The sequence below is a fragment of the Marmota marmota genome, unplaced genomic scaffold (assembly GCF_001458135.2).
Source record: "Marmota marmota marmota unplaced genomic scaffold, marMar, whole genome shotgun sequence".
Taxonomy (NCBI): Eukaryota; Metazoa; Chordata; class Mammalia; order Rodentia; family Sciuridae; genus Marmota; species Marmota marmota.
Window position 1 is genome coordinate 10,588,632 of NW_026000119.1, and position 22,598 is coordinate 10,611,229.

Consider the following 22,598-nt stretch of genomic DNA (forward strand, 5'->3'; position numbering starts at 1 on the left):
ACATTCACAGTTGTTTGCAACATCATACATTTGGCCTACAATTTAGAGTATGTTAAGTCCTCTTAAAATTCTTCCATTTGTCTTTATTTGCTGCTCTCTCTACCTGGAAAGAGCCCCTTCTTCCCTTTACCTATTCTCTACCCTAAATATGCATAGCATACTTCAGTGAAATTGACCTTTAAGATTCATCCCCAGAGGACTGTAGAACTGGCACCTCCATTCTTGCTTATTCCAAAACCTTTAGAGTCATACTTAAATCTTCTTTTTTCCTCATATTTAATCATTTAACTAATCATTCCAACTCTCCTTTTAAATTATATCTACCATCTAACTATCTCTTAACATCTTTACCCATTACCATCCTGGTCCACACCCCATCATTTCTTACTTGGATAATTACAATAGCCTCTTAACAGGTACCCCTGTTTACACCCTCCAAAAAGCATAGGCACCATTCAGAGTGATACTCTTAAAAACAAGTCCAACATCATTTCTTAGTCCCAAATCCTCTAATGGCTATCCTTGCACTTAGTGTAAAATCCAAATTCCTTTCCATGATCTATAAGGTCCTACATTTGGCAGCTCCAGCAACTTCTTCTGCTGTTTCTGGCTTTTCCCTACCTTTTCCCCTTTTATTTACTACATTTAATTATAGCAGCCCCCTTGCTGCTCATCAAAACCACCAAGCATGCCTCTCCTCACAGCTGCTATGTTTGGCTGGAACATTCCCAAGGTCTTTGCATTTGCTACTCTGTTTGTTTCGAATGTTTGTTCCTCATATATCCACATGGTTCTCTCCCCTATTTTGTTAAGGTTAGCTATGAGCCTTGCCTAACCACCCTTTCTAAGCAACTTTACCTCATTATTCTCTGGCTCCCTTGTCTTGTTTTGTTTTTGTAATACTAAACACTGCATTATGCATCATATGTATATGTATGCATTTGTTTATTATCTGTCTCCTCTAGCCCAAATGTAAGCTACTTATAGGTAACAACTTTGTTTCTTTAAGTCATTCTTGTAACTCAAGGGCCTATAACAATGCCTAACACATAGTAGATGCTCCAACATGCTTGTGAATGAAAACTAAATGAATGAATCTAAATTGAAGAACTGGAAGAGTCACACTAAAAACATCAGTAATAATCAAGAGATTGAAATTGTCCATTAACAACAGAAATATGAAAAATGAAAGCCATTAAGAAACTTGATACACTCTTCAAAATGGCATAAAGTGGACAAAAGTAACCAATCTCTATCAATTATTTACTAATAAAGTGAGTTTAGTTATAACTGAAGACATTGAGGCAAGGCTGTACTATTTGCACAAATTTTATTGCAGAGCTATATAATATTGACCTACAGAAAGTTCAGAATTAATACTGTAAGAATGAGAACTGACACTAGGCATCCACCAACTCTGCAAGAAGACATTTTAAATAGTACATGCTTTGAAACCAAAAGCAAGCCAGCAATATAAGATTGTCTCCTAAGGTTTTCACAACTGAATTAATTCAGAATACATAGATCAACTGATGCATGGATGTTGGATAATGATATCTCTTTCTTTTTTCCTTCAAGTAAGAGATTAGCTTTCATGTTCGTATGTGTAGGGTGGGTTATCATTCACCCAAGTATTGTATCCAATCCAGACAACATGGATTCTACATCCCTTTCATTCCCATACATGACCACAGGTCAGGTCCACAGAACATTAGCAGAAGTGATGCATGAAACTTTCTAGTTCAATTTTCTTAAAGGTGGAGCTACTTGCCCTGCACTCTCTTTGACCTTCCCATGGGAGAGAATGTTCACGAAAAGGCCTTTCAACCTCAACTGTATGGAGGACAATACTCAAGCAGAACAGTGTTATGAACTAAATTGTGTCTTCTCAAAATTCATAAGCAAAGTCCTAACACCCAGTACCTTAGAATGTGACTGTATTTTGAGAAAAGATACTGAAAGAGGCAAAAAGGTTAAATGAGGTCATTATAATAAGGTCTAATCCAATATGATGATGTCATTAGAAACAGAGGAAATCTGAATCTGAACATGTACGGAGGTAAGACTGTATGAAAACACAGGGAAAAGATGACAATCTACATGCTGAGGTGAGAGAACACAGAAGAAATAACCCTAACGACCCTTCAATCTTGGACTTTTAGTCTCAAGGTTTATGAGAAATAGATTTTTGATGTTTAAGCCATGCCATCAGTCATATTTTGCTTTGGCAGCTCCAGCAAACTACTACAAACATTAAGATGATCAAAATAGTATTCCTGAATGAACCTAACTGCCCCACTCCCTTGACTACCTGTCTAACTTCCAACATTGATGGGAGAGGGCTAAATTATCTTGAGTTAATATATTTTGGTGTCCCTTTGTTATAGCAGCTTAACCTGTATTCATGCATAAAACTTAGAGCAAAAAAATGAAAACCACCTAAGTATGTAATAAGAAAGGGTGGAGTAAATCATGATAAATTCACTGAACACAACTATGCATTAGAGCCTTAGCATTGAAAGTGCGTAACTGCGTAAGTTATATATTCCTCAAGCTATATAAAATATGTTTATATAAAACATCTGGAAACAACAGAGTTAAAAAAACTGTAAAAATAATATTGGCTGTGTTAGAGGGGTGGACATTCTTTTCCATAAAATATAGCTATTATTTTTACAGTTTAAATCAGTTTCATCAACAGTATAAGGTACCTTTAGACTAATCTTTAAAATTTCTATTTACTACCCTATAACTTTAAAACAGTGTAGAGGGAAAATTCACTCTAGACATTAACCTCACCTATTTTGATTTTGAGAAAGATGTCACACATTATTCCTCCCTTCTATCTTTTTGTTTCCTTTTCACAAGTTCTACCCTGTGTTATTTTCCCCCGTTTTGGTTTAGACCAGTAGAGAGGTGTGGTCCAGACTGGAAGACAGGGAGGAGGGGTGACAGGTAATAAGGAGCAGACATTCCAGTTCTTTTCATTCCACCTCAATCCCTGTGGAATGCACCATAAAACTGAAGCAAAGCTATTAAAGCTTCAAAAGGCTATAAAAACATCTGGGTGTTAGGTATAAGGTATAGATGAGGCCCAAGAGTTCACCAGCGTGAGCAAGGGCAACTGAATTAACAGCACGGGAAGTCATTAATTAGACTGTGCAGCTGACCAAATCCATTTGGTGAATTGCGGTTATAAAAACAAAGTAACTATAAGCGTCTGAGACTAGCACTAGAGACTGCCTTCCAGCTTGTTATTCAGAAACTGTTTGCCACTCACATCACATACTCTCTTGCTTCCTTCATAATTCTCCTGATTGAGAATGAAGTTTTCTTTGTCAGAAATACATAGTTTACTTCAAAGCTACAATAGAAAATGATTAAAAGAAGGTCCTAGTGTTAAAAATTAATAATATATATCAAATCCAAATTTTCCAAAGAGATTATTCATTACAAGATTGATAATGAAAAAGAACTTTTAGACATAGAAATAATTTAGTCACTGATGCTTTTAAATACTGTTTCTTCTTTCTTTCTTTTTTAGTTCTAGATAGACACACTATCTTTATTTTATTTATTTATTTTTATGTGGTGCTGAGGATTGAACCCAGTGCTTCACAAATGCTAGGCAAGTACACTACCACTGAGCCACAACCCCAACCCCTGTTTCTTCTTTTAATGTCTTAAGTTGGTGGGGTAGATCTGTTCAGGTAATTGAAGTTAAGTATTTATCAGAGGCTGAAAGCAGTGATGAATCATTTTGAGATTTGTAAGGGGGAATCAATACAAAACAAAATAGTACTAATTTGAGGCCCTATTTATTTCTCAAAGCACCTGGAGAGGTTTGACATTGCACAACCGGCCCATGTTAGATCTATAGGGAGGCAAAGTAGAAGCATTGAGTCTCTAGAAAACTGATAAACAACACTGAATCACCTGCATGGATAGTACTTCAAGAATAATAGTGAGAAATATTGCCAAACAAAATTGGATAATCATGTCATAGTGGTGATTATGGCATTGTATATGAATTTGAACTACTGATCACTAATTTCATGATATTTTATTATACAGGGATAAATATAGCAGTACTCAGTTTTCACAGTAGTGTAAGATCATAAAAATGATTTTTAAAACACTGCAAATAAATATTAATAATCAATAGGGAAAATTATATTTGTTCAATGATCTTTAAAAACTTTTGTCAAAACATTTAAAAGTCTCTTACCATAGTTTACAGATATATTTGGAATTGAAAATAATAGGAAAACTAATGTTTATTTAGGGTCCCATAACTTAAAACATTAGAAACATTGAGTATAAGTGTTTTATTTCTTTGAAAACTCCTGTCAAGAATAGCTTGGTGAATGCCTTCTTCTGGTCATATAACTTACTATTTGGAGAAAGCAATTTTTTCTCTATCTTGGAAAATTCTCAGATTGCTTCCTCAGTTTGCATAAACTTCCAGCATTTTTATCCTTTGCCCTTTCAATGTCATGAAATATCTCTGAAATTTCATTTAGGGTGAAGTTTTATGCCAGCACCACTTCCTCTGGGGCACCATTCATTCTTTTTGTCACAACCAATTTGTTTATTTATGTCAATAAATCATTCCCATAAGTATAATCTATTTTAAATGGGTTGCTTGGTTTCCTTTATTAATGAGCCAGACATTTCTGCAAGGATAATTTATTTCAACATTTGATTTTACCTACATCCGCTTTATCTTGGCAGTAGTTATAGTGAAACTTTCATCGATACTCACAAAGCAGGCACACTTTCCCTGTGGCAATTTGCAGCCAAATGCTACCTATGAGTTTTGTGGCATGACCCAAGTTAAAGCCCCTCCCTTTTAGCTGGGGATCATCCCTCACCTCAGGTTAAGTCCTGTGAACAACCTAAAGAACAACATGTCAAAACCTATCACTTGCCTGCTCATATGGGTGGCTGAGTCACAGCCTCACTGGCAAGGCCTTCTTTACCAAGTCCTGATCTTCCTTAGAGCTCTGGTTCCATGAGCCAACAGGGCAGCAACAAAAACTACTAGCAATCATATAGGTGTTTTTTATGACAGGATTGGAAAATTCTGGCCTAAGAGTTTCTGTGTTTTTACATGATCATCTGGTAGTGCCTTGTTGAATGTCCAGGATGTAGTAAACATTAAAGCTAAAGGAACCCATTGTTAATATATGAGTCTCCCATATCTATGGGGGATATGTTCAGTTTCTGTATGTCTGAAACTGAAGATAGTACCCAACTCTACATATCATGTTTCTTCCTATACATATCACATATATTCAAGTTTTATGTATAATTAAGGCATATTAATAACAATAATAAGAATATAGAACAACTATAAATTAGACCTTAATAATAGTTACATAAATGTGGTCCCCCTCTGTGTCTCAAAATATTTTATGTACTATACTCAGCCTTCTTCTTGTGATAATATGAGATGATACAATTACAGTTTTCTGGTTGAGTATGCCAGGAAAACAGAACCTTGGATAAGGGAAGGCTACCGTAACACTGAAATACTGATGGTCAGAGAGATTGCAAAGATATCAGACAGCAGTGCATGTCTAAAATAACCTCTTTGGTTATCTAGTCCAATGTTTTTTTTCTGTTCATTTTATATTATTATTTCTCTTTACCATTTTCTTTTTGAAATTTTATTAAATACTTAGGTACAGAGAACTACAATTTGATTTAACAGATACCAAGTTGAGCAGTATGCAGCCTTAAGTGCATATCTGTCTGACCACTGAACATACACACCCACCCCAAAATACTTATTTTATAATGTTTTCAGCAAACCTTCATGAACAAAATACTATTCTTGGTTAAATACAAGAAAGCATGAAAATCATCTGAGACCAATGAAATACCCTATGAGAAAGAGAGTCTTATAAAATATGATGAAGAACTGCTAGCTAAGCTTGTCCCACAGGCATAGTCAAGGTTGTGAATTGCAAACATCCCAGCTTTTTTTTTTTTGATCTGGTTATCTATGCTGTCCGTGCCATCTGGTATGTGGTGATTTTGCAATAAACACATAGTAACTATAATGTTATCAAGAAACAGAATGACACCGCAGAAAATAACATGCCAGGTTTTAAAATATAATGTATCTTTACTCATGTGAGTTGAGAAATTCAAATAAATTATTGATATCTGATTGGAATCACTGAACTTGAAAGATGAAATAAATAAATAAGGTTATATCCTAATAATTTCAGCATGTACATGCAACACACACACACACAACACACACACACACACACACACACACACACTCATCCTGCTAGACTAGAATTCCATCCATGTTGGGGACCCTATGAATTATAACCTACAAGGGCAGCATTGTATTCTTTGATAAGGTCCATCTATGCTTTGCTCTTATTCACCATTCCGTAAAAAGTATGAGAGTGAGTTAGGAAACTCCTAGGGCACAAGAGCTGCAGGTATTGTATGTATGTCTCATTAAGTTTTTCTTTACCACCAAGTTCAAAGTGTTTACCTGGACCTAGTCCCTGTTACATCTTAGAATCTCATATATGAGGCCAATACCCTAGGACCCTCCTTACTGTCTACATTTTAAAATTTTATTCAACACCATGCTAGGAATTGTGTAAACTATCAGCTAAAGACCAGGTTCCAAGTAAAAATTTAAAATCTGAAATTATGTTTTTCAAAGTGGTTATACTAATTGGCAGTCCCATCAACAATGTACGAGTATACCTTTCTCCCACATCCTCACCAACATTTATCACTATTTGTATTCTCGATGATTGTCATTCTAACTGGAGTGAGATACAATCTCAGTATAGATTGGATTTACATATCCCTGATTGCTAGGGATATTGAACATTTTAATTTTATTTTTTATTTTTTTTTAAAAAAAGTTATTTGGGAATATTTTAAACATATACAGTAGATGAAAGAAGATAATCACCCTCATGTGCACATTCCCAGCTTCAACAGTGACCAACTCCTGGCCAGTCTTGAGTTGGTTGCCTGGGCCCACTTCCTGCCTTCGGTGTTATGTGGAAACACAACTCCAGGAAGCTTTTGGGGTGGTGCATCGACTTCCCTGTGTGCTAACATCTTGGTTCTCTGTTCTGTTCCAGATCATTGCCTTTGATGAGTTAAGGACGGACTTTAAAAGCCCCATCGATCAGTGCAACCCTGTTCATGCGGTAAGTTGCAGGTTCTGCTGACCAGAAGGTGGTGTCACCATAGGCCACCCAGGACTTGTGCAGGAGGCTGAGGGTTTTGATGGCAGAATAAGTAAAGTACCCACTTGCTCTGACTCTGCCTCTGTGCCTGGCTTCAGGCTGTTGAGGAGCCTTCTTGCTCTTGAGGTTACTGAGATATCATTTTAATTTTAAAGTATAGTTTTAAAAATAAAATATCTGAATTTTAAATATCATATTATTGATTGAGTTTATCTGTAAGCACATTCCTGTAACTAATAAAATCTTCATCTAGCCAGGTGGTGGTGCTTGCCTGTAATCACAGAAGTTTGGGAGTCTGAGGCAGGAGTATTGCAAACTCAAACTTAGCCTCAGCAACTTAGTGAGGCCCTAAACAACTCAGCAAAACCCTGCCTCTAAATAAAATATAAATGGGGGTAGGGTCTGCTGGGGCACAATGGTTAAGTGATCCTGGGTTCAATCCCAGTGCAAAATAAATAAATAAATAAAATCTTCATGTAGTCCTGCTTTTTGGGGTCAGAATGATCAGTCTTTTACATAAAATACTTCTAATATGAAATGTTCTCACTCACTTTACCATATTCATACCTTTGTACACATCTAAGACTTATAGGCTATTATGAAAACCTACATATAGGTTAGATTCTGACAAAGATATTGGAAGTAAAACTGGTTTAGGGGTCTGGCATCATGAAACATATATCTCTTGGGGCTCAGTTTTCTCATCAGTAGAAAGAACGTTCATTTGGTTAGAATTATTCTATTTTACAACTACATGTTGACTGTCTTAAATCTTTCATTGGCCACAGAAATTTTAGCCTAAATCCTCTTGTTTATCCTCTGTAAGGCAAAAATGAAAAAACAACAACTTCAATTTTCTAGACAACTATGTAGATCTGAACTATGGTCTAGATTGCCAAACACAACCTAAGATCTCTTCTTACTCTAAGAATGAATGGCTGAGTAGAAAACACAGATGGCTAAATGTAGCAAAAAATAACACTACTCCAAAAAATAAAAATAATGCAAATGTCTGTGAAAGGTCAGCTGAATTCTTTCATTAAAACTGCACAACAAGAAATTTGATCTTAAAACCAAAGATTAGTGGTACAATTAGAAGAAAGGGAGGAAGAAAAATAAAAGGAAGGATAGGAGAAAGGGAGGGAAAGAGGGAAGATGATACAAGTATGATTAAATTCTTCCCTCAAAGGAAAGAGTTGTTGATGATTAATAACTTAATGATGTCCATACAAAACTGAAAATTTTTCTTTCTATCTTCAAAGCATGCAAAACAGAATTTTTTTTCATTTAGCAAAAGATATTTGATTTCTTACCTTCAAAGTCCACATCTCCAACTAATTTTGTCTTTCCTGTTACCGGATCATGGACATAGTTGATACCGACATCAATTACAGCAGCACCTTCTTTAACCATATCAGATGTAATCAGCTTTGGAATACCTGAAAATAAAATGGAGTTGTGAAACACTCTAATACTCACACTTTATCCTTGAGTATAACAAAGGATTGTACTAATGTTTCTTTCATCATAGAGTTTAAAAAATATACAAAATATACCATTTGTAAGATGCCAACTGCATTCTGGCCATTTCTGATCAGGCAGAAGAACAAAGAACAAAGATGATTATAGTAGCAGATGGAGTCTTTTGTGGATGAAATTCTGCCAAGAACTACTCTCTCACCCTAAGGATTGCTTACCTGAATTCTCCATATGGATATCTGTTTGAACAGCATCCTTTTGTATTTCATGTAATATAAATATCATCAGAAGATTATGGACTTGAAACAGGCTCCTACTGATATGGAGTGAAATGGGATGAAAACTACTCAGAAATTGGGGACAGAGAAAAGAAGAGAGTGAGAAAAGGGAAAATGAGGATAATAAAAATATTCACTAGGGTTATGGTAAAGTGCCATTTATTTAGTGGCATCTTATCAAACCCAAACATGAAACGCTATCCCTTTTTTTTTTCTCGGTTTCTTTGATTCATTATGTATATTACTCTGAAAGATGTAAAGTATAGTAAGCTCTATTCAGTATAGCTTCATTCTCATTGAAAAGGTAGAACTATACAGATCTTATATCATCATGTTTCCTATAACTATTTTCAAATTTTATTTCAAGTACAACAGTATAGTTAATAATACCTAAGGTTTAAATTTTAAAAAAATAAATGCTTACTAAGTCATCTTCAAACTTAGTGGATTAAAACACCAATTATCATCATTTTTCATGGTTCTGTGAGTTGACTGAGCTCAGCTAGATCTACCTTGGGATCTTTCAGTGCATCTATATCTATAGAGGTTCATTGAGGTCTTTTAAGAGAAATATTTATCAGTGCCATTTTCAAAATTTTATAAAGAATTTGGAAGTAGACACTGATATTATGATGGCTATTTTATCTTTGTCTTCCTCCAGAGTTATTTTCTACTTTGCTTTGCTCTACTCTATGCCAAGGGTGGGGCTGATCCTTACAGAGATTTCATGTGCTTCCTATCTTTCTTTGCATCCTGTTGTGGCCATGAGAACAAGCTTAAGCTAGTCTACTAGAGGTTACAAGTCCTGTGGAGCAGAGATGAGTCATTTCAGCTGGGGGTACCTAGACTTATGAGTCCCTAGACAACCACTAGCTGATGGCAGATGCCTAAATAATCCCAGAAAGGTCATCAGAATGAACCAAGGCTAGCATAACTGACCAGTTGAACCACAGACTCATATAGAATTATTTTTTAAAAAGTGGTTGGCTAAATTTGGGGGGTTTTGTTTTGTCTTTTTTTTAACACATTAATAGTTGAATATCTCACATTTGCAAATGATATAAAATTGAACAGGAGGTTGTCACTTTGAAACAATGGATTATAAACAGCAAGAAGAATTTCAAGGTAAATAAATGTATAATTCTTATCAGGTGATATACTTGATCGGGAAATTCATTAAAAAGTAAGACAAATTGGGTCCAGATACAAGGGTATAATATTTTCTACTACTTTTTTAGAAGACTCTTTCTGGAAAAGCTGGTTATATTCCAGAGGCTATTTTAGAGCAAAATGATTAGAGTAAGTCCATAGTTCATTTCAATTGTTCAATTATTTAGTTCAACTGTTTATTATTAGTCTGCAGCAATATAAAAAGCTTAAACTATAAGGGGAAAAAGTATTCCTAAACACACTGTTTAATCAATCCATCTATATTTTCTCATAGCAAGACTTTCTTAATGAAGGAAGCAGTGTGTTGATTTATAGTGTTCGTAATATCTAAGCTCCCTACTTTGTAGTGACCCTTAATGTACAGTTCACAGAGGGCAAGAAACAGTCACAGACCAAAAATATTGCATACTGAATGCCTCTAAAATAGAGGTGTATTTGAATAAACTCCAGCTTTTTATTTCCAGGGGGGAAAACCCATAAAACAATATAACAATAATTATGGTAGAGTCTTCAATATGTTAAACTGAATAAGGGATAGATTTACTCTGTATGGTTTCAAAGAGAAGAACAAAAGAAGGAAGGAAAACAAAGGAACACAGAAGAATTAACCCAATATAAAGATCTTAAGAAATATAATAAAATATGCCACAAAGAGGAACTTTTACTATCCTTATTCCTCAATAGAAGTATTCAGCATAGGGTAAAAGAGGAATTGAATTGGGAAGTTTAGTTATGGGGGATAGTTCCCCATATGACCCTGGCCAACCTAGTTCTATCTCTTCCCACTTGTAATTCTCAGAATGAGCCAAGTATGGGACATCTTGAGATAAGTAGGGAATGTTTGGGATAACCCAGGCTACATCCTCATCTCTCTGAGAACAGGATGTCCTGTGATTCTTGAGGCTCAGCAATCAAGAATCACAGTGGAATGCTTTGAAGGTCCTACAGCCATGTCAATGTGGAACATGCACAGAAGAGGTTCCATCTTCCCAGAGCAGTTTTCCTGAGTCTTGGGAGACTAGCTTGCCATGGATCCTAGGCTTCTGTTTATTCTTGCTATCTTTCTGTGAGAAATAAATCTGCTTTGCTTGATTTATTGTATGTGTTCTGTCTCACCAAACTCATAAAAATGGTAGAAATATTAATAATCCTTTTATTCCTCACAGCTGTCCTTTAGTGTTGGTTTCCTGCAACAGCTTGATCTCCTCTAAAGTTCTGCCATATTTATAAACCTTCACAAGAGTGGTGACTTCCAATTCTAAGATTTAAACATTCTCCTTTGTCTTTTACAACATTTTTTTTAATATTTATTTTTTAGTTGTAGGTGGACACAATATCTTTATTTCATTTTTAAAAAATTTTTATTGTTGGTTGTTCAAAACATTACATAGTTCTCGACATATCATATTTCACACATTTGATTCAAGTAGATTATGAACTCCCATTTTTACCCTGTATACAGATTGCAGAATCACATCGGTTACACATCCACTGTTTTACATATTGCCATACTAGTGTCTGTTGTATTCTGCTGAACCCAGTGCCTCACATGTGCCAGGCGAGCACTCTACCACTGAGCCACAACCCCAGCCCCTTTCCAACATTTTTTTAAAGTTGTTTTCCCTCTTTCCAACTAATTTATTGCTGAACCTTTGTAGTCTTCAGATCTTATCACTTTACTTAAGACAGGAGAGAAATAACATTAGTGTTATGGTTTGCATCATAAATGTTCCTCAAAAGCCACATGCTGATGTCTTTGTTGCCAGCTTATGGTGTTATTAGAAGATAATGAAAATTTCAGGAAGTAGGGGGCTTCTTATAGTTTGGACCTGGAATATAAACTGAAGGCTCATATGTTGAAAGCTTGGTTCCCAATGTAGCAGCCTTCAGAGGTGGCACTTGGGAGAAGTGATTGGAACAAGAGGGCTCTGACCTCAACAATGGGTGAATCCACTGATAGAATCAAAATTGAATGAACTATTGAAAGGCTATGGAAACTATAGAAGGTGAAGCCTAGTTGGAAGAAATCATTCATTGGCTCTTTATTCTCTAAGACTTTGAAACCTTTGCTTCAAAACTCTCTGCTATTGTGCTCACCACCCAAAACTTTTATATTATGATCATAACTCAGTTATAATCGAGTCTCCACTTTAAAACAACTTGCCTTAAAATAAACTCCAACATATCAAAAATATCCCAACTTTGCCTTCATGTGCCAATATGCTGCTAAAATAAACTGGCTCTCTAAGGGGTGGGGTTGGGGACCCATGATTTGTACAACTGGATGATGTCTGTGATATAAATAGTCCTACCATGCCTATCTTCAATTTATGTGACATGGCTGATCATGAAAGAGGGAAGAGATGCTCAGAATTAACCTTTGTAGGCTAATAGGAGCTGACCTAGCATACCCTTGCTACCATGTCTATTGAGGGAGTTGTCTTCCATGCTGTATCAAATTTGTCTAGCAGTGGATTGTTGGGTGACATTTAGAAAGAGCCAGAATCTAACAACTTTGGGGATTTACAAACATCTACTCAAGAATTTTTCTTGACCATGATCCAAAACAAAACCTCAACTTAGAAACTATGAGCATCTCTAGCCTCTCAAGCCTCCTGGGGGCAAAGGGAGCAGTTAGTCTGACTGTGATGATGAGTTAAGTCTTGTGTTGAGCTTGAACTCCAATTTCTTTTAATGGAAGTTTATTATGTTTTATATTTTTTGAATTTTTTGATTATCTGATTAGATTTGAAAAATATTTTATTCTTGGTGGAAATCAGTTTCCTAACTAACAACACTATTTAGCTCTGCCTCTGTCATTTTTTGTTGTATCTTTATAAAATGGAAGTTGACAGGAGAGTGACAGGTTGACAGGTGTAAGTGACAGGTTGATAGGATAAATCCATTTCTCAAACTAACACTGAGGACTGAGAAGTTCAAAAATCTCTAGTAAACTTCAAAAATTATTCGGTAAATTTTGCTTTCATTTAGCAAAATGCTTAGAGTTCTTCTCTTTCTCGTTTTGTCTGTTATATCTCCCCATACCTTACTGTCTATGGAAAACTGCAGAGTAGTCAAGTTTGTAGCTGTAAATGCCTCACCATTAAGCTGTGGGGAACTGAGGCAAGAGGTAACAAGCAGCACTTTCAATTGACCATTCCTAGTTCTGCAGTATTGGCCTCGGTCTAAACCCAAGACCACTTCCCTTCTGATATGTACTTTTGTTTCTTACATCCGTTTATACCATAACTCAAATTCTTATACCTACTATCTTTAAAAATGGCATAATTTCACTAAAGAAAATTTAAAATTGTAATAGCTATTTTTAAATAAATTTTGACAAGAATAAAAAATGTTCATTTGAGAGGAGCCTAAGAACAGAAAGGGATAAAATTCCAGACATCCAACAGTCTGCACATTTAAATTTGTTTGAAGAAGTATCCAAAGGTATTCAGATTCTAAAACTATTCTCCTAACAGAGTCCTTGGTTAAGGTAAAAAAAAGAAAAAAGAAAAAAAAGTGAGAACTTAAACTCCCTTTTATATTCCTTCAAATCTCAACACAAATCTAATGGTCTTTATCCTGCAATTTCTCTTCAACTCTGTTTCTCCATCTCCTTCTGACTTATTCCTATTACCTCTTGCTAAACAGAAGTCTCTCAAGAGCAATAACCTCATAAAGTAAAGCCCCTCATTGTTGATTGTAAGACATAGTCTTATTTTGAGCTAAAATTCTTTATTAACATTTTTCCAAAACCTACCTGCCATAAAATTTTCAAAGGAATAAGGAATAGTTTTAGGGACATAATAATACAGGCTTTTGTGTTATATCTACTATATATATCTACTATATACTACAATATATCTACTATATACTACAATATATCTACTATATACTACAATGATATATGTTAAGATAGAATACTTATAAAGGAAAGGAGGTTTGTTTAGCTCTAAGTCTGGAAAGTTCAAAGTCCAAAAGCAGGCAAGCCCCATTTGGCCTTTAGTGAGGACCTAACAGCAGATGGCATCACATCATGGCAGAAGTGTATAGGGAAACAAATATCACATCTCAAACAGAAAACCAGACAGAGTGAGAAGAAAAAGGATTTCTTCTTTTATAAACTCTTATTCTTCAGAACTACCAATGGGTTATAAGAGAAGTAGCTTAATCCTTTTAGAAAGCATGCCCCCAGTGATCTAAGACCCTCTCATTAGTCCCTGCCTCTTGAAAGTGTTGTCACTTCCCAATACTGCTACTCTGGAGATCAAGCTTTTAACACATGGGCTTTTGGAAAACATTGAAACCACATCCAAACCACAGTGGCTCCCAAATCTCCATCTATTAATCCATATGTTCAGGTGCAAAATAATTGCAAGGAAACACAGAATTCAAAGATTCAAATTTTATAAGAAAACAGAGGGATTTAGAAACTGTAGATATTGGACATCTTTTGGAAGCTATCTCTAAAATAATTCCTGTAAACATAGAGTAGATTCTAATTCAGTTCTGTAAGGAAAGAAAGCATTGATCCATTAGTGAAATCAGGTACAGGCTAATCTTTTGATAACATTCACAAGTAAATCTCAATGCAGATGAAGGCCCAGCTTTCTACTCACTTTTAGTGAATGATTTTAAGCTAGAGGTAGAAGGGTTATTTCACACACACACACACACACACGAAATTAGAATGAACATCCATTATAACTCTGTTGAATATTTGAAAGAGCCTTAGCACAAAAACATAAGAAGACTTAGAATAAATTCTCTGAATTACACATAAAACAATTAGATATTCCCCATCATTGAACACAAAGGGAGAGGCACTTTAAAAAGACATTTCTAGATATTATAAACAGAAAAATATTTGGGGAAAACACTTAAAACTGAAGGCTGTGAAAATCAAAATGCTGTGAAGAGAAATCAAATGTTCAGTTTCTCATTTTGCCCTTAAATTCACCAGGAGGAATTTCTCACAAAGTTAAAAGACAACCTTTTGATTGATATGGGCACTACTTTATTAGCCTAAAAGTCTGCTATTCTTATTCAACATCTCCCTAGAGTAAACAAACTATGCAAGGGCAGTGTCTCTAAATCTGCAGACATTCCGCATGTCTTGTCCCAGAACAGAGGTACCATATGCGTAGAGACTCCCTATTCATAATAAAGTCACAGATACCTTGGACATTGACTTAAATTTTCTTGTACATTAATGTCTAGATGAAGCTTAAGTTGATGACCCAAAGAAGTGCCAGAATTTTTGTGAGTAAGATTTTGAGGATGTTGACTGAGTTGACAAATTATTGGGGCTGACCCTATCCACAGATTCTGACTGATCTCTTTATACCTCTACCTAAATTTATATGATAAATATAAATTCATTCAGGGCCCTAGACAGCCATACATAGAATATTCATTCCCTGCTTCCTTGCAGTGGCAAACTCAAATTCTGTTTTATCTCTGTGCTTCCTGAGGCTATAAATTTTACAATACATTTTACAATGTGTACTTTGTTTTCTTTTTAGATCAAAATAACCAATATACAACTGCCTTCTAGAAATATCAACACTATACCTGTGGCCCTTATGTCTTAGCAGTTTACTGAGGCACCCTCATACTTAAAAATTTTTTTTTTCTGGTACTCAGAATTGAATCCAGGGATGCTTTACTGATCCATATCTTAGTCCTTTTCACTTGTTTAATTTTGAGACAGAATCTTGCGAAGTTGCTTAGGGCCTTACTACATTGCCTGGAACTTGCAATTCTCCTGTCTCAGCTTCCTGAGCTGCTGGGATTACAGGTGTGGGCCACCACACTTTTTATACATCCCCAGTCTGGATCTGAATAATCTGAAATTTCCCTGTAATTCTATTATCATACTGATAAAAATTTGAGGTAGAACATTTATTTCAGAAGATATGATTCAGACTCTGAAGTTTCTTTCTTTCTTTCTTTCTTTTTTTTTTGGTACCATGGATTGAACTCAAGGGAACTCGACCACTGAGCCACATCCCCAGCCCTATTTTGTATTTTATTTAGAGACAGGTCTCACTGAGTTGCCTTGTGCCTTGATTTGATCCTTCTGTCTCAGCCTCCTGAGCTGTAGGGATTACAGGAGGCACCACCACCACACCTGACCTAAATTTGAAATTTCTAATAGTTCAAAATACTTTTTTGTTATTGGTCTATCAACAGATATATTTCTATAGTACACAGGCAATGAGTAACATTAAAATATAATAAATTTGCTATTATATTTTATAAAAATATTTGATGTTGTAAACACCTACATTGATATTTAATAGTTTTCAGAACTTTTATCAGTTGTATGAGTTTCCAACAAAATATAACCAACTCCAAATTCTGGGTCACTGCATAACATATGAAATTGAATTGTTGCATGCTTATAATATTATCACTAAAAAAATCTACCTTACAAATATAATTATACATGAAAGCTGAAAGCAGATTTATACACATAAGTTTGTTGTGTTTTAACCCCAAGCTAATTAGTCCATATATGAATTTTGTTTACAGAAGGAAAGATCTATTGTTAATGCAAAGTTTCAAAAATAATTTGGATAACCATATTAAGGTGAAACAGTCTCGCCAGAAAACTCAGTAATATTTACTGAAGATTTTTCTGATCTGGATTAATCTCTACAAATAGATTAATGAAAGCACTACTTCAAGGAATCACACCACTTGTTTTCACAATAGGCCATACAAATCTGTTACTTTATGATTCCTTATATGAAAAATGTAAAATAATTTACCATGGTTGTCTTAGCAAAATATACTGAGCAAAGTAACATTTCAAAATGATAGCAATAGATGCTGGGGTTGTGGCTCAGTGGTAGCGCGCTTGCCTAGCCCATGCAAGGCCCTGGGTTCAATCCTCTGCTCCACATAAATAAATAAATAAATAAGAAATGATAGCAATACCTAAAGCATACAGGGCACTAGTCTGCATTATAGGTGTCACAGGAAAGCAAACAGCTGAAACTCCAAATCTCCATTTTTGTGTTCCAATGAAATAAAATTTAAAGTCAGACACAAAAACCATGCAAGGGAACTTTATTATAAGTGAAAGTAAAGTAAAATCAAAGTAAGGCTTAAGCAGAAAGCCAGAGAGAGAGAGAGAGAGAGAGAGAGAGAAGCATATGAATGTGTTGTCTCTGAACAGAGACCAACAAAAGAGACTGTCTCCAAATTTATTACTGTTTGATGTTTACCAGGAGAACTGGGAACACTTCTGTACTCTTTGCCAATCAAGGGTTCAACTCCTCCTTCACGCTGGATGATGGAGTTTTTCACTTTAGTTGGTCCTCTCTGGAACTGTGTGGCCATCCTATTTAGGCAGGCTTCATCTACAAGTCAATCCCATGTTATGTGGGTAGTGGGGTAAATAGCTGGTCAGAAATTTCCTTACTGCACCTGCACTACTGAAGCAATCTTCCTTCCCAGACAAATGAAGACACCAATAGTCATAAATCCTAGCTTCACCTCAACATAAATGGACCCTGTCAAGAGTTAGTCCCATTTCTCCTTTTCTTTTGAAACATTTTCCCATGGTTCCTTTGCTTCTGTTTATTTTCTATAAATTAATTAACTACCACCATTTGATTTCTTGTCCACTCTGAGGATAGTTTAAAAAGACCCTAAAGTAATTTAAAGAATACTTGTGACCTTTCCATGCATTTCACTGCTCATTGCTAGCTACTACCTAATATAGGAATTAAATTTCCTTTATATTAAAAGGTGTAACAATTACCTCTTGAGTAAGTGTGAGGCTCTATTCTTGTTCTCACCAATTAGAGCCCCAAATGGATATTTTTATGTTAATTTGACAATTTCAGAATTCAGTTCACATGAATAAAAAAAAATTTAGTCCCTTCCCTATAGATCCTCCTATCATAGTCATCTTTAAGTCTTTATGAAATAGCTCAGTGAAGGCATCCTGATAAAAGGATATTTACATTTACCACCATATTTACACATCACTTTAATTAGTAGAGTTCAAAGGCCTGTGCAAACATTACCTAATTAAACTTCACAACAATTCAGTGAAGCAAGAGAAGGTTTACCCATTATCCTCATTCACAGAAGAGATTTTGAGGTGCTGAGCGCTAAATGATTTCTTAGTTTCACAATGATGAGTCAGAGGTGAGGCTGGGAACAAGACCAGAGCTCTAGCTCAGATATAAATGCAACACCATGGAAGTGCTTATTCAGGAGGATCACTCCTTCAGCTGGAAGTTATCCTACTACTTAAATAATAAGAGTAATTGCAATGGAATTTATATGAATGTGTAAGTTTCTTTCTAGATTAGAAAAAAACTTTATTCAGCATTATTTGCTTTGGAGACAATCATATAATGTTTAAATGCATCCTAGCTAAATAGAGCCCACACAAATAGGGCAAGCATCTTCTCCCAGTAGTCTTCCAATTATCTCTAGGAATTCTCAAGAAGTGTTTACAAACCAGAGTCAGTGGTAGTGTCCACACTGCATACACTGTCATTTTAAAAAAAATTTTTACTTGGCTTTTTCGCTTCCTATCTGATACCTACCTGTATGGTTGTCATACCTGTTAAGAGATTAATCTGCATGCTAAGGATAGCATGTGGATGCTCCCAAAGATTCTACCTCTTGAGATATCAGAACAGTACTATGTTTCTTACAGAGGAGAGGACCAGCAGGGTCCTGATCTATGATATATTAGATCAGTTGGGAATATAGAATCTCTTCATACTTAGAAATTCATAGGATTATTCTTGAATAATTTCATCAGCTTCTTCCTTGGACCTGTTTTTTTTTTTCTCTAAAGTCAATGGATCTGAGGTGTCAAATACATCCCTTTTCTCCTTTCACTCCCTACAAAGACACACTGGTGCATTTGGGTTATGGGAATAGCTCAGAGGCCAGTGGGGTAGATAGATCAATGTCTATATTATCAACTGCCATCTTAATCACAGAATACCAAAGTAGAGTGGGATGGGTCTTAAACATTTTTTAACTGTTTCATTAAAATAAATTTTGCCAAGCTTAGAATATAAAATTACAAAAATAAGGAGAAATGCACTAGTTGAACAGAGAAGGTGATTTTAGGGGAGCCCTGCAACCAGACAAAAGCCCTTAGGCTTCTCAGAGCCCAATTTGAAAACCAATGAGTTCAATCTTTCTATCTTAAAGCTATAGCTCTTAGGGCTGGGGATATATATGGCTCAGTTGGTAAGGTGCTTGCTTTTCATGCACAAGGCTCTGGGTTCAAACCCCAGCACTATACAAACAAACAAAAAAACATGTAGCTCCTACACATCTAAGTAATACATACAAATAGGGCTTGATATTATATACAAGTAATTTAGATAGTCTAGATAATACATACAATTTTTACAATTAAAAATTCTAATATATAAGAAACATACTATCTTTATATTTGTTCTAATTATACATGATAGAAGAATGCATTTTGATTCATTGTACACAAATGGAACACAACTTTTTGTTTCTCTCGTTGAACATGATGTAGAGTAGCACCATATGAGCAGTCATACATGTACCTAGAGTAATAATGTCCATTATCTTTCCTGCCCCCATGTCCCTCCCCTCCCCTTCCTCCACTTTGCCCAATCAAGTTCCTCCATTCTTCCCATGCCACTCCCCCAATAAGGATTAGCATTGACTTATCAGAGAGAACATTTGGCTTTTGGTTTTTGGGGATTGGCTTCCTTCAATATTATGATATTCTCCAACTCCATCCATTTACCTGCAAATTCAATAATTTTGTTCTCTTTTAATGCTGAGTAATATTCCATGTGCATATGCACTACAGTTTCTTTATCCATTCATCCATTGAAGGACATCTAGGTTGGTTCCACAGTTTAGCTATTATGAATTGAGCTGCATGAATATTGGTGTGGCTTCATCACTATAGTATGCTGACTTTAAGTCCTTTGGGTATAGACTGAGGAGTAGGATATCTGGGTCGAATGGTGGTTCTATTCCAAGTTTCCTAAGGAATCTCCATACTGCTTTCCAGAGAGGTTGCACCAATTTGTGGTCCCACCAGCAATATATGAATGGACCTTTTTCCCACATCCTCACTAACATTTATTATTGATCGTATTCTCGATAATCAACACTCTGACAGGACTGAGATGAAATCTTAGAGTGGTTTTGATTTGCATTTCTCTAATTACTAGAGAAGTTGAATATTTTTTCGTATATTTGTTGATCTATTGTATATCTTCTGCTGAGAAGTGTCTGTTCATTTCTTTAGCCCATTTACTGATTGGGTTATTTATTTATTTATTTTGGTGTTAAGTTTTTTGAGTTCTCTATCTATATCCTGGAGATTAGTGCTCTATCTGATGTGCATGTAGTAAAGATGTTCTCTCATTCTGTGGGCTCCCTCTTCATATTATTGATTGTTTCCTTTGCTGAGAAGATTTTTAGTTTGAATCAAGAAACATACTATTTTTATTATCCTTGTTAGTCCCTTCACATTTAGTCTTAGACCTTCCTTCCACCTCCTTGAAGTTTTTCAGCTGCAGCTACAGCATTATGTGCTCATTGACACATATAAGTGATAAAGACAAGAAAGACAAGTGGGAAGAGCAGATGAGCCCCAGTCACTGGCTGATCCTTCAGCATCAGCAAAAGCCAATCCTGGGAAATATTTCTTGCCAAAGGGGAGGCTATTATCAGCCTTGATTCTCAGCTCTGATACTAACAGTTATCAGATACCCCAGGACAATGGGTTTCCTGGGTGCAGCAGAATATTCTTAGCACTGTAACAGTAGGATAGCTACAAAAAAAAATGTTTCTAGTTCTGTAAGTTTTTAGTGCACAAAGAAGCCTCTGGCAACTCACAAACCTTAAACAATTTACAATGCCCCTATAGTTTAACATCCTGATTGTGGGACCCTATATAATAAAATTGTGGAGCTAGTTCTGGGTCACTTTTCCTTAATCAGAATGCAGTGTCCCAACTGGCCCCAGCTTTACTTGATAATATCTGTGTATTTTCGTTGTCTCTGTGTTTTTCTCCATCTCCAGTTGCCCTACCTGAGAATCCTTTGCTGATGCTGCATGGGTTATGGCAGTTGGCACCCAGTGAGGAGCTCAAGTACAGGGGAAGTTGAATGGAATCAGATGAGTAGATGGTCTTGGGACATGCTTGTATTTTTGAGATCCCAACATTAGAAGTAGTAGTTACTATCAAAACTTCAAGGTAATATATTTGTAGTGAAGCATATATTTATAGTGGGAGCATATATTTGTAGTGGGATCAGTTGTTGAGTGTAAAATGTGGGAAATTCTGGTTCTCATAAAAAAAACCCTCTATGTGCTAATGCTTAGAGTAATGCTTAAAGCTTGAAGTTATCCCATCAAAAGTCATCAACTTGCTAAATTTTTAAATTGTGTCAATGAGTCTTGCCCAGGGTCTCCAAAGGAAATATTCCTTAATAAACTGTATCTCCAAAGGAAACACACCTTAGGAGACTGGTAAGGTTTTGCCTCTCAAGCTCAGAACAGCAGCTTTCCTTACTTCTGCCAGTTCTCTATCTTTATCTCTCCTAGGCTTGCATTTAAAATGTATATTGAGGATGCTTACAGAGCTTGCAAGAGATCCAAAACCAGTTTAAGACCAAAGAGAAAGAAGAAGAAAAAAAACAGAATAAAGTGTCACTTTTAAATTCAGGCCTCTGTGGACCTAAATGGCTGATTATCTTTCTTATCTTTGCTGGCATTCTGCACCCTTGCTTCCTTCTTTCTTTTTTGGTACCATGGATTGAACTCAGGGGCACTCAAACACTGAGTCACATCTCCAGTCCTGTTTTGTGTTTTACTTAGAGAAAGGGTCTCACTAAGTTGCTTAGGGTCTCAGAAAATTGCAGAGGCTGGCTTTGAACTCTTGATCCTCCTGCCTCAGCCTCCCGAGCCACTGGGATTACAGGCTTGTGCCATTGTACCCAGCCCCACTCTGCATTCTTAACAACTTCCTCCCTAAGCACTATAGCATAGGGAGAAAATGATCTCATATATAGAAGTCTTCTTCACCTTGAAAACCTTTACTTGAGGATTTCAAGGCTTTCACATTCTTTAAATATCTAGACTGATTCTATCTGACTTTCATATTATTCCCTCTCATTACTTTAATTACACTTATTCTGAATATCGGGCTGATATTCCTAATTGTTTGTCTATTCATCAAAAAACTGGGTGCTTAGAAGCGTCCCAGAAATATGATATCTTATGGTGGTATGTGTGTTGCTATAGTTTCCAGTCCTTGGGATTTGATAATATATATACAAACTATTATTAAAATAAGGTTTCCTAACTCCACATATAAGGACTCTATCAAACACTCTCCATCTCCTTATTGTCCAAATTCCACCACTTCAGAACTAGGTATTTTTCCTCA

The 22,598-nt window shown here is 35.8% G+C and overlaps 1 protein-coding gene across 6 annotated transcripts in view; it reads right to left on the minus strand.

Moving 5' to 3' along the window:
* Mthfd2l (methylenetetrahydrofolate dehydrogenase (NADP+ dependent) 2 like) overlaps window positions 1-22,598 on the minus strand; it is a 111,386-nt gene that overhangs the window by 13,057 nt on the left and 75,731 nt on the right. For all 6 annotated transcript variants that reach the window (XM_048784846.1, XM_048784844.1, XM_015499138.2 and 3 more), the window contains one exon: window positions 8,552-8,677. In XM_048784846.1, coding sequence (XP_048640803.1) covers window positions 8,552-8,677 — 126 coding nt within the window. The remainder of the gene's footprint in view (window positions 1-8,551; window positions 8,678-22,598) is intronic.